This window comes from Tachysurus vachellii, chromosome 12 (genome assembly GCF_030014155.1).
Source record: "Tachysurus vachellii isolate PV-2020 chromosome 12, HZAU_Pvac_v1, whole genome shotgun sequence".
In the NCBI taxonomy this organism is placed as follows: Eukaryota; Metazoa; Chordata; class Actinopteri; order Siluriformes; family Bagridae; genus Tachysurus; species Tachysurus vachellii.
Window position 1 is genome coordinate 22,590,323 of NC_083471.1, and position 17,243 is coordinate 22,607,565.

A 17,243-nucleotide genomic window follows, 5' to 3' on the forward strand; every position below is an offset into this window, starting at 1 on the left:
GAACACAATTTAACAACTCAGCACATTTACATAAAAAAAAAAAAAAAAAAACCCTGCAAACTTGACACTGGACTAAAAAAATCAATGTCTTTTGCCATGTCAGATTGCAGGTCCTGAATTTAGCTTCCACTCTGCTAATTAAGCTAATTAAACTCGATCGACCTACTGATACTAACACACGTACATGACAATATAAATCAGATTAAATAACAGATCAAAAGAGCTGCACGAGGGCAATCCACATCATATATCATGGTGACAAAGGAATAAACACCTAAACGTGTCGGCACTTCAAACAGAACCACGCGGCTGATGTCGGAAACGATTAGGTTTAATCCCATTTCTGTCATCTTCCTCTTATAACTTTATCTCTCTTTACTCTGCATGTGGCTGTAAATTTGTCTGTATCATTGTGCACAACTATACAGCTGCCATTACATGCGGATATAAACACACACTCACACACACACACACACAGAAACACACACACACACACACACAGGCACAAAGAGACACACCCCAGTTGCCATGGCAACCGGGAGAGCCTGCAAGTCTGAGTGCGTAACCGAAGACCAAAGGGAAAGAAAATAAAGTAAAAGTCAAAATACAACACAAGAGACCAAACACAAGACTATGTGTTGTGTTATGTCTGTAACATCAGACAAAATAAGCATCAGACTAAAGCTGGGTTTTGACTGTTCGAGTTCAGCCACTGCTTAGGATAGATGGGCTCAGTAATGTTTCGAACAACGTGTTCTCCGAAACTGTGTCACACAAGAAGAAAGCCCTTGGTGTAGTAACAGTGTTATGCCTGGATACAAGATGACTGAAACAAGATGAGAAAAGATGACAATAAGGTTTCTTGGGACAATAAGGTTATTTTTTTCATAAAGAAGTTTTAAACCTTACCGTAAGGTAGACAGTCATGTACCGTTGTAATGTTCTATTAATCGAATTATTTTCTATGTAATTAACACTGGACTCAATTGTTTGAATTTCGACAACAAACAATTGATTGTATTTCACAGCTCATTTAACCAGGAAGACTGTAAATAGCGTAGATAGCGCTTTCCCTCAAGGGTGCGTTTGCAACACGGGCATCGTTTTACACGTCTCGGAGGAAACATGTGTTGTGTTAGCCGTCACCCTCCGAGCTTGTAGCTCACAGTTGTATGATAAACAAAAGCTGGAAAGTGGAAGGGAACTAACATGTGAGCAAATTGAAGTAAAAATAGGAAAATGAATATAGATTTGATTTCAGGTTTCTCGTCAGGCTACACCGTCTTGCAGACTAGCGCCGTCTCCGTGGTCACAGGCCGAGACTTTAATAAATCATTACTGACACCGCCAGAACTCATCGCCAGGTAACACATCACATTATGCATTCTAAGACCGCCGATGGCCAAAAAATTCTTTTACGATGCCTGTGTGAAAAATTACCGGATGTGATGCAATCATTGGGACGGAAGGTTCATCAGTGGGACAGAAGCTTCTGATATCACATAATATTTCCATGTGACACACAGCATGAACTGTTTGTGATCTGAGTTTCTACATCAACACTTTTTTTTTTTTACAGTGTACCTGCATAGTCCTTTAAAACACATTTATATGCAAAGAATAAAATACAGAGCCATGAAGTGCTGACCCTGAATAATGTGAAAGCTGACATAACTTTATTATACGTTTAACTAATGGCAAACTGCTGACAAATTGAGTGTTGAAAGCTGCAAACAGGATGTTACACATGAGGAACGTTACACACAATACCACATGCCCGAATGAACGCAGCTTGATTTTCACACAAACTCTTTCTTTCACCACATAGACACATAGACTCTCTTTGCCCTCTTACTGTCTCACTCAAACACAGGCAAACAAACGCATATAAACAAAACGCAACACTGTGATGCTGTGATGTGAGAGCAGCTCTGATAGGAACCACAGCATGAAAATAATCTCTGTGGAGACGAGTGTCTTCAAAAACAAGAGCTCTGACACCTGGAGCTGTAAAAGCTGGTCTAAATAAGTGAATTTCATGCCATAAGGTCCAAGAGCGCACTGAACTGATTGGAAAGGGCAAGCAAAAGAGAGAGAGACAGAGAGAGAGAGAGAGAGAGAGAGAGAGAGAGAGAGAGAGAGAGAGAGAGAGAGAGAGAGAGAGAGAGAGAGAGAGAGAGAGAGAGAGAGAGAGAGAGAGAGAGAGAGAGAGAGAGAGAGAAAGAGAGAGAGACAGAGAGAGAGAGAGAGAGAGAGAGAGAGAGAGAGAGAGCGAGAGAGACAGAGAGAGAGAGAGAGAGAGAGATGCATGGAATTAATTTAGCGAAAGAGAGACCCAAGTAAGGCTTTGAGTGTTAGTGTGCAGCAAAAACACCAAAACAGATGGAGTGTGAGCAAGAAAAAGAGAGTAATCAGAAACCCCCTGACTACACGACAACTCCCTCTCTGTCCATCAGCCCAGGGGCTGCACATGTCTACCAGAGAGAAAGAGAAAAGGAACAAGGGACAGGCCCTTCTTAATAATTCAACAACATCCAGGTTTTTGAAAGAAAGAAAAGAATTGAAAATAATAGATGTAAATCTAGAAAGAAAGAAAGAAAGAAAGAAAGAAAGAAAGAAAGAAAGAAAGAAAGAAGGGTTTACGATGCCACAGTGTCACCGTGGTGCAGAGTGGAGGAGCTATTTGGTGATAGAAGGCTGAAAATGAGATTCGCTTTCCGAGAAGTCATAAATTTAACTCTCTGGTAGCAGCAGCACCACAGAGCACTCATCGAGCTATCCTCCATTAAGCCTCTGTGTGCGTGTGTGTGTGTGTGTGTGTGTGTGTGTGTGTGTGGGTACATAAGAAACAGATTGAGAGATGGAAAGAGTCACAGAGAGAGACAGAGCAAAAGAGAGGGAGTGTTGGAGGGAGGAGGTATAGCATCTGTCTGGGCCTTTAGGCCACATCACGACTGATGGAAGACAAATCTAATTGTAAGTAACATTGCCTTGACATAACACCGCTGCCTAATCACATTGTCAAGCACACTGCACCCTATACTGCACTTAATACCACAATTGCACTTTTCATGCACAGGCTACAGGTTAATAGATCTTTCATATTTACATTACAATGTACACCAATCAGCTATGACATTCAAACCCCCTGCCTAATGTTGTGTAGATCCAACAAGTGCCACAAAAACAGCTGTGAGGCGTGGACTCCTCAAGACCTCTGAAGGTGTGCTGTGGTATCGGGACCAAGACATTATCAGCACGTCCTGTAAAGATTAGATCAGTTTGTCCAGCACGTCCCACGGATGCTCGATTAGACTGACATCTGGGGAATTTGGAGGCCAAGTCAACACCTTTGTCATGTTCCAGAAACCAGAAGGATTATTTCAGGAAGTATTATCCTTCTGAAAGATGTCAATGCCATTAGAAAGTACAGTTGTCATGAAACTCTGCCCTACAACAATGTTTAAGTTGGTGATGAATGTTAATGTAGAATCCAGATGAATGCAAGGACCCAATGTTTCCCAGCAGATCACTGCCCAGAGCATCACATTACCCACCACCGGCTTGCTGTCTTCCCATCCTGGTTTTAACTCTTCCTCATGTAAGCAATGGACACACCACATGATGTAAAAGAAAACATGACTCATCAGACCAGACCTTCTTCCATTGCTCCATGGTTCAGTTCCTATGCTCACGCACCCACTGTAGGTGCTATTGGTGCTCTACAGGTTTCAGCATGGGCTCTCCGACTGGTCTGTAGCTAGGCAGCCCCATAAACAGCGAGATGTGATACACTGAGTGTTCCGACACCTTTTTATCATAACCAGCACGGACTTTTTCTGTCAGATCGGACCAGACGATGATTCTCAGGTGCCTATGGTCCTTTTGCCAGTTCACTGTTCAACCACTTTTGTTTTGGTACTAACCAACTGAATACCAGGAACACCCCATAGGACCTGCTGTTTTAGAGAACTGACCTTATTATTTATCATGAGAAGATGGCGAGAACAGTGTCAGCGTCACCGACGGAGATGAAATCGATCACATCATGTCACATTTATATTGGTACTTACTTGGTTGGTATTTATTTGGCTTACCTTTGTTTGCAAAATGTTAGCCTGCTAAATATGATGAGTGATACACCCAATTATTTAATTATCTTATATAGAGAGCAAAAAAAGGTAGACTACTCAAACTGAGACATAATAAAACCCAACAGCTGAGTAATGAATCTTTAATGTAGTGATGTGATGTGAATTCTCACCCTGATAGCACTCCCAGAACCAGGTTCAGCATGAAGAAGGAGCCAATGATGATGAGGGGGATGAAGTACAGCCAGTTCCAGGTGTTCCCTGAGGCATCGTTGGCCTGCATCGGAGAGAAAACAAACGTTAAAGCATATAATCACTTAGTGGTGATCAATCTCTCCTTTTAACATTCGCCGTGGTTCAATAACAGCGAAGATCATTTTAGAGATGATCATTTTGCTCCTGCAGAAGTAGTCTTCCAAAAGAGCTTGGTTTAATTGTTTTACAGCACAATCCCTCGTCCCAGATCAACCGGATCAGAGAGGAATGATGGAGTGTGCAATCTCTTAATTTCTTAGCAGTGAGCAGAGCTTCCCCAAAACTAAGCCAAACATTCGCTCGCTGTAACTCAGCACTATTATCGTTTCATCAATTATGACCTAATTAACACCACGATATGTAAGACGTAATATTGCAGACTTGCACTTTTTTTTGCTAGCAGCTGATGTTCCACTGAATCAGCAGATAACCTATAACAGTATGCCGTTTTGACATCCTTCCCATCCTCCTGTTTCTACGGTAACCAGACCACCACTTTCAAGCCGTACTCTTAATATGGTAACAAGGGAGAGATTTTGTTTTGTCTTTTCCATGAATATATTTTCATCCATTAATATTTAGTTGCCATTGCATGCATATGAAACAGACACGAGAATGAGAAATGCATTACAGCGGACAAAAAGGACATTTATTTTGACGGCGCTACAATGTTGAACTAGAACATCTGAAAATAATGCAAAAATATTCCTAGCAAATATATTGCAGTTAATTTTTTATTCAGAACCTTTCAGCATAATGCATTTAATTGACTTTAAAACATGTTAGCTTTGCTTTAAATGAAAATTCAACTCCAAAATGCGCTAATCGAATGTACTGTATAAGCGTGGCTGAGTCTTAGCTAGACACTTGTGAAATCGAAGAAAAGCACATAATACTGATGTGGTCATTTTAAAAAAATTATAAAATCCATATCAATGTAAAAAAAAACATTAAATAAAAAATAACACAATATATGTTTTTTTTTATTTATTAGCAAACAAATTCAATTCAATTTTATTTGTATAGCGCATTTAACAGTGAACATTGTCACAAAGCAGTTTTACAGAAATATAGAAATTTAAGATATACACTTTAAATATCTATATTTATACCTAATCAGCAAGACAGAGGTGTCGGTGGTGAGGAAAAAATTCCCTGAGACAGAACCAGTCTAAAAAAAGGGAATCCTCATCTGGGTGAAATTTCCCTTGTGTAACTGTGTACTATATGGTCAGGAAATTCTTACTAGTTTAAACATGAGGTCATCTTCTGAAGTTATCAAATGTTCACTGACAAGAGCTTTCAAATGAGTGCTTTTGGCTCTCAAAGATATATTATCTATCTATAAAGATCTTCTATCTTTATATTATTTATATTTATATTTATATTCATCATTTAAAATCATTCCATTTTATTGATAACACTATTGTTTCTTGTAAGCAAAACAAGCTGGGGTCTTTTATGTCTTAATAACTTAAGACATAAAAGTATAAGTATATTTAAATAATAAATACATCTTAAATGTTAACGGGTTCCTGCGGTGTAAAAGGAATAAAACACTTCAGGACGTGCTGTTATATGGCCATAGTTTCCTGATTATTTTTCCATAAACAGATTGCTATATCATGGTTTATTCCTTTCTTAGTCCTGTATTATGTAAATTAGCTTGGAGATGATGCTCTTGTGCTTATGTTGGTGCACAAATGTAACATCGTGAAGTAAAAGAAGTATCTAAAACAATGGATGATTTTGAGATAGAATATAAACAGGAGTGAAAAATCAATAGAGTCTCCATTTCCATCTCAAACAGAAGCCACAATTTCCAATCTAATCCAACTAAAGATAAAGAAAAGTGACAGCAACGCAAAATCCTGTGGCTTACACATCGTGTAAAATCCATACCAACTCTCAAACCCACCCTGGTCAGCAGAAGCACCAGAAGATCTTTCACCTCAAACTCAATCCACAGATCTAAAGGATACAGGAAATGAGACGGGGGTTTTGCAGTGATGATTCTCATAACGGCTCTTAAACTGATCTCTTTTGGGCTTTAGGCTCCTGCTCTGCTGTTCTCTGGGGGTTTGTGGGACTCAGAGAAGTGCTGAGAAATTAGCAGACATTTAGATTCTCAGGCTCAGAATTAGCCGAGTAAGTAAGAACAGGAACAGAATGTGTGAACCATGCAACATGCTAATCCCTGCCCAATTAATGACTTCCAGACAGAATTACACTAATAATGCTAATGCTAATGTCAGCATGGATATCATTATGATAATTGTTGTTTAAATTGCGAAGGAATGTTTCAGTGAAAGTTTATTTGTTATTTGTGTTTGATTCTGAAATCTGAAAATTCTCAACAATTTGATTCTAATTTCTGTTTAATTAAAATGTTTAAAGATTGATTTGTTTTTTTTGTTGTTGTTTATTCAATATAAATTTATTCTGTTGATTTAATAAGTCAAAGAAAATTTAATTTCTAATCCAAAATCAACATATATAAATCAAAATTGCTACTTTGCTAAAGTGTGTACTGGTATTTTTATTAATGTCTGTTCTAATTGTGAAAAATTAAAAGAACACAATGCACATTATAATGTAATTAATTCATTAAATTGTTCATTTGTGCTAATTTGAGTTAAAATGTTTTAAAAAAATGCTTAGGTGTGATTCTTAAAATATAGAAATGCTATGATCTTTTGCTAAAATGAGAAAATCTCATTTTAAAATTGTTTTATTTTATGTTATTGTTGTTTATTGATTTTGTTGTCCATGACCCTAAACATTCCCTTCCATATGTTCTAGCTTTATGTTCTGGCTCTAAGATGGGCAGTAAAAGTAAAAATGGGGCAGGACAGCGGGTATTAAAAAGTATTTTTAAATTATTATTTATTTTAAACACAAACTGGAAATATTTAATACATAGTCGAAATCTTGAACGATTTTTTTATATTTTTAAAAATATTTAAAGATCGTTTACATTTTTTAAAAATTCTATCTGTAATTATTTTAAGCATGAACTGAAAATACTTCATAAGTATTTAATATTTAAGGGATGACAAAATTTGACAAAATTGTAAAATAAAATAATTAATAAAAAAAACTTGTACATTTTTTTTAACAAAACCAAATATGTCACAATTGTTAAATGTCAAAATGTAACTTTCCCCATTTCCACAGAGCATTTCCTCATAATTAATTTTCTCAGCACATTACGAGAGAACACCAGAGCTGAAAAAGTGCAGGAAATAGTTATAGAGTTGCCGGACTTCCTCTCGCGGTTCATGACCTCTTGCGGTTCATGTACGCTCCCTCGTTCCTTTCCCTTCTTTCATCCTCTCTGTACATTTGTCTACACAAGAGATCAAGCTCACAGAAACCAATGAGCGAAGCCAGAAATACAGCACAGTTCAACACAGTCTCCTTTAAATAATCAAATCCTCCCTCTGCTCCTGCGAGCCTTTAGATCATTGAGTCACTCCACTATCCAGACATAATTATAGATTTTTTTTCCTCAGTACTAATAATAATGAGATTTATAGTTAAAGCTGTTAAAGCTACGACACATACACACACACCATACATTCTTTAAACCATATGCTTTATGCGGTGGATGTGACTGCAGGTTTGTTGTGCTATTAATATTTTACAGGCACAATGTAATTTCACTCATCATCTACAGTATATTCCATTTCTTGCCATTATCTCCCATACACTGATCACCAGACAGAGTCTTTATCAAATAGCTAAAAGAACAGCTTCGTAACATCATTTAGCTTAAGGTTGGTAACGCTTGAGTGAGCTTTCCTGCTTACAGGAAGTGAGCATTTTGTCATTATTCTAAGTAAGAAATAAGGACCAGAAAGACAGCTAGGAACAAAATAGTGCCATCGAAAGCTACTTCTCCTCTGATGAAAAGCAGAGCGCAGGCAAAAAAAAAAGAAAGAATAAAAAAAGGGAGTGATTTTAATACTGACCCAAGGTTCTAGTGTACAAGAGTAAGTGAATTATGTGTGGGAGTGGTGAGGTCTGGCTGATATTCTGCAGCATTCATCCCCCCATTAGGCCTCCTCCCTTGCTCCTCTACATCCCATCGTTATTCATCAAGGACCCTAGAGACCTGCAGGAGCAGCTCGCACAGCAGCACTTACAGATGAGATCTGTGCTACGGCTGGAGAAAACGACTTCTTTGCTATCAGGAGTAACTCAGGCTAGAGCTGCTTATTGTTTGGTGATTTAGTAGCAGGAACATGGTGACTTAGTAGTTGTTGACCTCTGGGGTCGGCGGTTTTGCATTTTCTATATTTGAAGCACTGGGGTTTACTCTGAGAACTATGGGTCCAAAGGCATGTGCTGTAGGCTGATTGGTCTCTAAATTGTCTGTAGTGTGTTTGTGTGAGCCCTGTAATGTCTCGGCCCAGTGTGTCCCTTTCATCGGGTCCCAAGAAATGGAGGATTAGAAATTGCATGGATAGATTTAATGAATAAAGATCAGAAGTGCATTTAAAGATTTTATTAGAGGCGCATTAGAGAGAATTTAATATTCCCATCAATATATTAGCATAACACTCTCACTCACTCACTCATTTTCTACCGCTTATCCGAACTACCTCTCAGGCATCAAGGCAGGATACACCCTGGACGGAGTGCCAACCCATCACAGGGCACACACACACACTCTCATTCACTCACGCAATCACACACTACGGACAATTTTCCAGAGATGCCAATCAACCTACCATGCATGTCTTTGGACCGGGGGAGGAAACCGGAGTACCTGGAGGAAACCCCTGAGGCACGGGGAGAACATGCAAACTCCACACACACAAGGCGGAGGCGGGAATCGAACCCCCAACCCTGCCCCCATTAGCATAACACTCATTTGAAAATAGACATACTGTACAGGACAGCTAAATATATAAATGCATCATCAGGATTAAGATTAAACACCACACAGGAACCTACAAAAACCTTGTCTAGCACCATGATTGTGCTATGATAATATTTCTAAAACATCAAACAACACCTTCCAAAACTTTGTTTAGTCTCTGAGTCTGTCATGTATGCGGAAGAGGGCGGACAGCACTTTCCTCAGAATATGTTACGTTGCCTTGCAAGAGCACCAGATTGAAATGTCTGGATGGCTTTACACGTCTCAGAGGACACGCATTAGTCTTTAGCCTTTCTCTTTTGGAAGCTGTTGTATGATAGAAGAGATCTAGGTGGTGGGTGAGAACTGGCTTTTGACCAAATTGGAGAATTTTTTCCCCTCATCTTGTTTTCATGAGCAACGAAAAAGAATGTATTATTATAAACATGTGTGTATGACTTGACTGCATTGATTTCAATCCCAAGAGGAAAATAGGGTAATTTTTTTTCCAACTAATGAAGAGTTTGTTTAAATAGCAAAAGGGTCATTTCCTGTTTGTTTTTTCTTTATTTAAGTCATCCTGTCCCGAAATTCAAGCACTGCACACCAATGTCTACTCACTTATATGAAAGAGCACATATCAAATCAAATCAAATTTTTATTTGTCACATACACATAGATACAGGGTACGACATGCAGTGAAATGCTTTATGCAACTGTCAGGTATAAAAATAAAAATAATAATAATAGAATAATAAAAAAGTATAAACTATATAAGAAAACTATATAAAAAATATATAAAAATCTAAAAATATAGATGGAGAAATAATGTATATACATATGCAGAAATATACATATAACATAAATGTGTGTGGTTTTTAAAGATTATCCTTAAAGTGTCCAGGTGCAGTATGGTGTGTAAATAGTGTATATAGTGTATAAAGTGGCACTGTGCTGTGCAAGTCCAGAGTTAAAGTGACAGTGACAGTCCAGATGTACATATGTACAGAGGTCTATGATATAAACATGTTTTATTGAACTAAATAAACTGTTAACTATGATGTAACCGTTTTGTTGACTTTTTGGATCTAGATTTGTTAATCGTAAACTTATTTGGCTTTGTTATGTCGGAAATACTTAGCAACATTAATGTGAGAAGTTCCAGCAGGCTGTACAGAAGTCCAGAGACAAACACCTATTTCGTGCAATTGGTGGCCGTCGATCTTTTACTATTTTTATGCAATTATTATCTAGTTCCACTTTTGCAAACAATCCCTTGATGAATCATATCCCAGCTCCATTAGCAATAAGAAAAAGAGATTCATTTGAAGCATATCACACAGTCTGTACACAGTCTGTAATAGAAATTTGCTCAGTGGTTTGATCAGCAGCACAAACTGAAATCACAGCAAGATGGGACAAATTGATCCCCTACCGTCTCCCTGAGGGACTATTTTTAAATGTTTAACAAGAAACTGATCAATACAGCAAAGGGAGCAGCAGCGCAGCCTGTCAGCAAGATCCGTCACACTACACCACCAGAGTCTCGACTGAGAGCCACGTCACACAGCTGTGGCTCTGTTAACTGTTTAAAGACAACAGACAAGAGCAAGGAAACATTTAGGCTAAAATATATATAAATATATCACCAAGCAGGGAGTCCTAACTTTTCCCCCCCTTAGTGGTGCCCCTGTCACCAAGTAACTTCCTCTGAGATCATAAGCTACAGAAATGCATCACGGATGTAGTGACTTATCAATTTCAAAAAGAATAAAATGATTAAAGACTCACCTATTTACGTGTGAAGAAGAATGTCAAGCTCCTCAAATAAACATTTTTATAAAGACCTAATCTAGTTTAGTTGCTTTTTCCTTTAATAAACCATCTTACTGTTACCTTTTTTAAGGATTTTAAAAAATATCCAATTTTTCATTTTATTGCGTTTTATTGTAATTTTAAAATTACACTTGTTCTTTGTTACTTTTTGTCTTTGCTTTAGATTTTCATTCATTCATTCATTCATTTTCTACCGCTTATCCGAACTACATCGGGTCACGGGGAGCCTGTGCCTATCTCAGGCGTCATTGGGCATCAAGGCAGGATACACCCTGGACAGAGTGCCAACCCATCGCAGGGCACACACACACACTCATTCACTCACACAATCACACAATACAGACAATTTTCCAGAGATGCCAATCAACCTACCATGCATGTCTTTGGACTGGGGGAGGAAACCGGAGTACCCGGAGGAAACCCCCAAGGCACGGGGAGAACATGCAAACTTCACACACACAAGGTGGAGGCGGGAATCGAACCCCGACCATGGAGGTGTGAGGCGAACGTGCTAACCACTAAGCCACCGTGCCCCCCGCTTTAGATTTCATTTTTATTAATATTAGCTGTATGAGTAGTAGTTGTTCCCTCTGTAAAAATGTTGTTATTAATGATATTAAATGTATTAACAATTAATTGTATTTATTATTTGATTATTTATTTTAATTTACTGAATTAAAAATGTATTTATCTATTTATTTATTATTTATTTATAATAATATATTATTTATTTTTATTTATATTCAGTATGATTGATTGATTGATTGATTGATTGATTGATTGATTCATTGATTGATTCATTGATTGATTCATTGATTGATTGATTGAACAAACAAGATATTCCATTTGGAAAAAGTTTTCATTTCTGATACGTTGCACTGTAATAAAAAAATGTGGTAAGACTTGCAGTTTGTAACCCCTGATCTGGATAATCCAGAGAGGTTACATTTCACCAGCAACCTCTGCAAACAAGCACTAATTAAAAGAAAGAATCATGGGATTCCGGGGAAGTGTATAATCCTCCAGCGAAAGCCTGATGATATGAAAGAAGTTTTTCTGTTTTTCAGCTAAGAAAACATGCCGAGGGGACCTAATTAGAGAGAGAGAGAGAGAGAGAGAGAGAGAGAGAGAGAGAGAGAGAGAGAGAGAGAGAGAGAGAGATGCTTTAAGTCTCTCAACAGAACCATTATGAGGACTGGAATAATTGAAGAATGACAAAAGCCTTGATTTTGGTTGTGAATTCCTGATTCTGATGTTACTGTTTCTCAGTTTTCAGTTTCCTGCACAATGAATGTGTACTTATTGAAAAATACAACAGACAGCATAATAATCTAGCGTAAATCTAATCAAGCCTGCGTTCCCTCTTCTGAAAATGTAGCTTCCTCTTTATCTCATGATCTCTCAGGCTTACAGGGGTTTTAAGGTACAAGTGCGTCATTTGTCAAGCGGCTAGCGTATCGTATCTGCATGCCAGAAAAAAAACAAGCAGGTTTTATCAAACAGACAAACGATTCTAACGAAAACGATTCAAGATCAATTTATGCTGGTGATGTATAAGTTAAGAGGAGTAAAGCTCATTGAACCCAGGATCCTGCTTCAACTGACGAAAAAACAATAAGACACACAAGGAACTTAACGTCCAAGACAATTCTGCTTCCTGCTTGATTATGACCCACTTCTTCTGATCTGAGATATTATATTATGTTAATATTCCGTGTTCCTGGTGTGCTCTTGGTAAGCGGGTCGCGTATAAGAGAACAGGGGTTAGGAGAGACGCTGAAACAGACTGTGCATGTGAGGAAACTTTGTCTTACTGTAAATGTACAGGTTAGATAAATATGCTTTGACCAAATAGTGAAGTATTTCAGTACCAAGATGTCCAAGATTGTGCTTTCCACTCAGGTTGGAATTAAAACCTTTGTGTTAAAAAACTCAAAGGTCTTTCGTTATGCATACACAATCTCAACACCAGAGGTAACAATAAAGCCTAGATTTCTAATAAGAATAATGAATCAGGTAACAGAATCTTCTTAGCACTTCCATTAGATTGTGATAATAAGAACTCCTGTACTGTCCTCATTTCATTTCAAGTACTTAGAAGAATATTTAGTCCTTAATGGCTTCATTGCACTCAGTTAGGATGGTTTAGGTAGAAAATGTTTGCAAACAAACACAATTGTGGATCTTGTACATAAAAGTGTAAAGAGGAAAACGATTGAAGCCACAACTGAAGAGTGTCACTCTCACTCTCTCACTCATTTTCTACCGCTTATCCGAACTAACTCGGGTCACGGGGAGCCTCAGGCGTCATCGGGCATCAAGGCAGGATACACCCTGGACGGAGAGCCAACCCATCACAGGGCACACACACACTCTCATTCACTCACGCAATCACACACTACGGACAATTTTCCAGAGATGCCAATCAACCTACCATGCATGTCTTTGGACCGGGGAGGAAACCGGAGTACCCGGAGGAAACCCTCGAGGCACGGGGAGAACATGCAAACTCCACACACACAAGGCGGAGGAGGGAATCGAACCCACAACCCAGGAGGTGTGAGGGGAACGTGCCAACCACTAAGCCACCGTGCCCCCCGAAGAGTGTCAGTCTTTGTAAAATTATTTTTGTTTATTTTCCTATTTCTTAAAATTAAATTTTTTAAGTGTACTTTAATTTATTGTTTAGTTAGCTGAGCTATATAAAAAAAGTAAAAACATTAGTATTAGTATTAGAATTTCCACAAGAATCCTTTTCCAAATATGTGAACCAAAAAAATATGAAGATATGGTATCTGGTATCGCTGAATGGCACGATTACTAACCTCGTAGTTCTTTAGAAGCTAAATTCCCTCTTAGCTGCTTAGCACAGGATTTGAATTAAAACACTCTGATGAAATCCAAGGCAACTCTAGCAAGTGTCTCTGCTCTCTTTTACTCCATTCCTTCCTGAGCCGCACAGCTATAACTGTGCCAGACTCACATGCTGGAGACGACACGGATGATTTAATAGCTGACCATGAGACAAAGCATCATGTGACCATATGGATGTCATGTAAATGACAACAGATAAGGCTTCCTGGCAAGGGTTTGCACATCTCTACCCTAAGCTCATCTTTCATTTCATAACCCATTAGCAGCTGTAATCTGGGAATGACGGATGAAGCGAAGGAGGAGAAAAGTGAGGGGGCATTAATGGCAGGAAGTGAGAAAGCCACTCTGTTCCACTCTCCGTCCCACGTGTTGGTCTGAAACGCTGCACGTCTGACCTACTGACACCTGCTGAAGACCCTTATGACTGTTTACTCAGCAATCACATACACACACACTATACACACACACACACCATATACATCCACATACACACACCATGCACAGGCTCAACATGATGGATTACAGCGCGGTCATAGATGACCCTCCTGCAGCGTCGCACTAAATTCTGCAGTAATAGCCTCTGATGACAACGTGATTAATCATGATATTTTCGGCTGGGATGGGAGGAAGGAGCAGAGCTGTTTAATTAAGGTGGCAGAACTGGAGATTATTCATGAGGCCCTGAAGCAGCTAAACCTGAACTCTTTAGGGCCATGGATCAAAAGCGCAATGCTTCCCTGGTTCGAGAACGATTCGCTGCACTGGCACCACCCAAAAATAGGACGGTGACCTGGGGATGTAAATTTTCCATCAAAAGTTGTGACAAATATGTTCAAGTGACATCACTGGCACTTTTGGAGCTACTTCGCTGCTCATGAATTAGTGATATGACTCGTAGAAGAAAGGAATGTCCTGTGGCTTTAGAACTGCTCCAGGATTATGAGGGTTATAGTTTGAAATATGTATGGTATGTTAATGCAGTCTAAAAATACCATGGATGTTTCACAGGGTTGAAAAAAAAAGTAGAACACTGGTGAAAATTATGAAAAAAAAACTGAAAATCAGTTTTTGTTGGTACAAAAAACAAAAAACATCAAGTGAACAATGTTTTTGCTTGTCAAAGCTGGTTGTTGATGGGAGCTCTCAGAGGAAAGCAGATGGACTGGACGTCCCACTCAAAAAAGCATCTCAGAACATCTTACACACCAAACCTTGCTGTGGATGGGCTACAACTGCAGAAAACCACATCAGGCTCCAGTCATGTTCACCAAAAACAAGAATCTCAGGCTATACTGGGTGCAAGGACTGGAAAAAGAGCAGGTTCAATCATTCATTCATCTTCTACCGCTTATCCGAAATACCTTGGGTCACGGGGAGCCTGTGCCTATCTCAGGCGTCATCGGGCATCAAGGCAGGATACACCCTGGACGGAGTGCCAACCCATCGCAGGGCACACACACACACTCTCATTCACTCACGCAATCACACACTAGGGACAAATTTCCAGAGATGCCAATCAACCTACCATGCATGTCTTTGGACTGGGGGAGGAAACCGGAGTACCCGGAGGAAACCCCCGAGGCACGGGGAGAACATGCAAACTCCACACACACAAGGCGGAGACGGGAATCGAACCCGGACCCTGGAGGTGTGAGGCGAACGTGCTAACCACTAAGCCACCGTGCCCAAAAAGAGCAGGTGAAGTTCAAAATTTTGTTTTAATCTTCAAATTCTCCAAAACAAAATACAAAGAACTAAACAGAAAAGAAATTTTTCAAGAATGGCTTTTCCAATATCTCTTACATTGTTATTATTATTGAGATATTTCTTCGCCTCTTTTCTTTTTTCTTTTTTCCTCTTTTTCTTCTCTTTTCTCTGGCATCATCTCTGAAAAAGCAAACAGACCTGGAAATATGTTAATTATCTGTTTATCTGTTTTCCATCCCTTACAGATGTTAATGCATATTAATCATTTAAAAAGTCAACAGCATGGTAACCGTCATACACTGTGAATAACAATGAAACCATGGTGCTGTAACAACCTCATTCAGGATTTCAACAACAAACAACAAGCTGTGTCTGACAACTCCGAGTGAAAAGAGGCTTAGCTTAACCGTATTATGTTGCCTATTGGCATATGCCACTTTCTAGTCTGCCAAGGAAAAATCCAGAGAGACAGAGTCTTTTGAGATATACCCCTCGCTATGAGTCTGCTTGTGGTCATATTTGTTTTATTGACCACTTTGGCACAAGCGCCAAATCTCATTAGGAGTCTATGACCAAATAAATTTGGCCATGATTAGTATTCAGAGCATTTGGAACAGTGCCGATGACAAAACATTGTACATTTGAGGCAAAATTTATAGACTTCCTTTTCTTGTTGGATCCGAAGTGAAGTGTTTCGAACTTAAAATCAATCACCAGTAGACCACCGCCAGCCGAGATCACGCACGAAAGGAGCGGGACTGATAATGCTGTTAAGCTCCCAGTGGGTAAACAGTGATTCAGCAGTGTTCTGAGAAAGCAAACACAAAGCCATTGATACGGCACAGACGCAAGGTATCACAGCATCTGCGTCTCTGTATAGCGAGTACACGTGAAGTGCAGCAGTCTGGAAATGGAAATGTATAGCGAGTTATAGCACAGTGCTGCTGAATGCTTGAATTTGATTGGTTAGAAGGTGGGTACTTTAAAAGTAACTCCAACTTTTAGACAAACCTCAAGATGATGATTGTAATGAGTCTGTCTGTGTTTCTGTCCCGTTTCTGTCTGCTGTCTTTCCCGGTTGTTAATTGTTTGCTCCGCCCACTCTTTGGTTTCCATGGACATTAATTGTACTCCTTCTCTCCTTCAGGTGTGTTGTCTTTGTCTCTAATTAGTTCCGCTTTGTCATTGGTTCCTGTCAGCTATATATACTCTGTTTGTTCACTTCCCTGGTGTTGGTCGTTGTTGTAAGTTGGTGTTAATGTTCCCGTCTCCTGTGTGCTCTGTATTGTGTTCTGTTTGTTTGCCTGTTTCTTGTCTTGGTTTAGTAAAAGTCTAAAACTGCATTTGGATCCTCATTCGCCTTTGTCCTGCACCACAACAATGATTTTATATTAAAGCAGTTTTTTTTAGATATTAACGGACACCTAATTTTCCTCACCTGAGCAAATTTTTAACAACTACAAAAAAAAGCTGGAATCTTGAACTACAGAGCACCTTATATCAAGAACATAGATGAAAAAAAAATCCAAGCCTACTTTCCAAAACAAGAGTAAATGTTCGCTTTTTTAGAGAAAGGCAAATTTCTTTTTTTTTTGGGGGGGTTGTTCCTCAGG

General features: G+C 39.0%; 1 protein-coding gene across 3 annotated transcripts in view; it reads right to left on the reverse strand.

Moving 5' to 3' along the window:
- Window positions 1–17,243, reverse strand: part of cacna1ba (calcium channel, voltage-dependent, N type, alpha 1B subunit, a) — a 126,584-nt gene that overhangs the window by 69,353 nt on the left and 39,988 nt on the right. For all 3 annotated transcript variants that reach the window (XM_060884165.1, XM_060884162.1, XM_060884163.1), the window contains exon 7: window positions 4,265–4,368. In XM_060884165.1, the coding sequence (XP_060740148.1) occupies window positions 4,265–4,368 (104 nt within the window). The remainder of the gene's footprint in view (window positions 1–4,264; window positions 4,369–17,243) is intronic.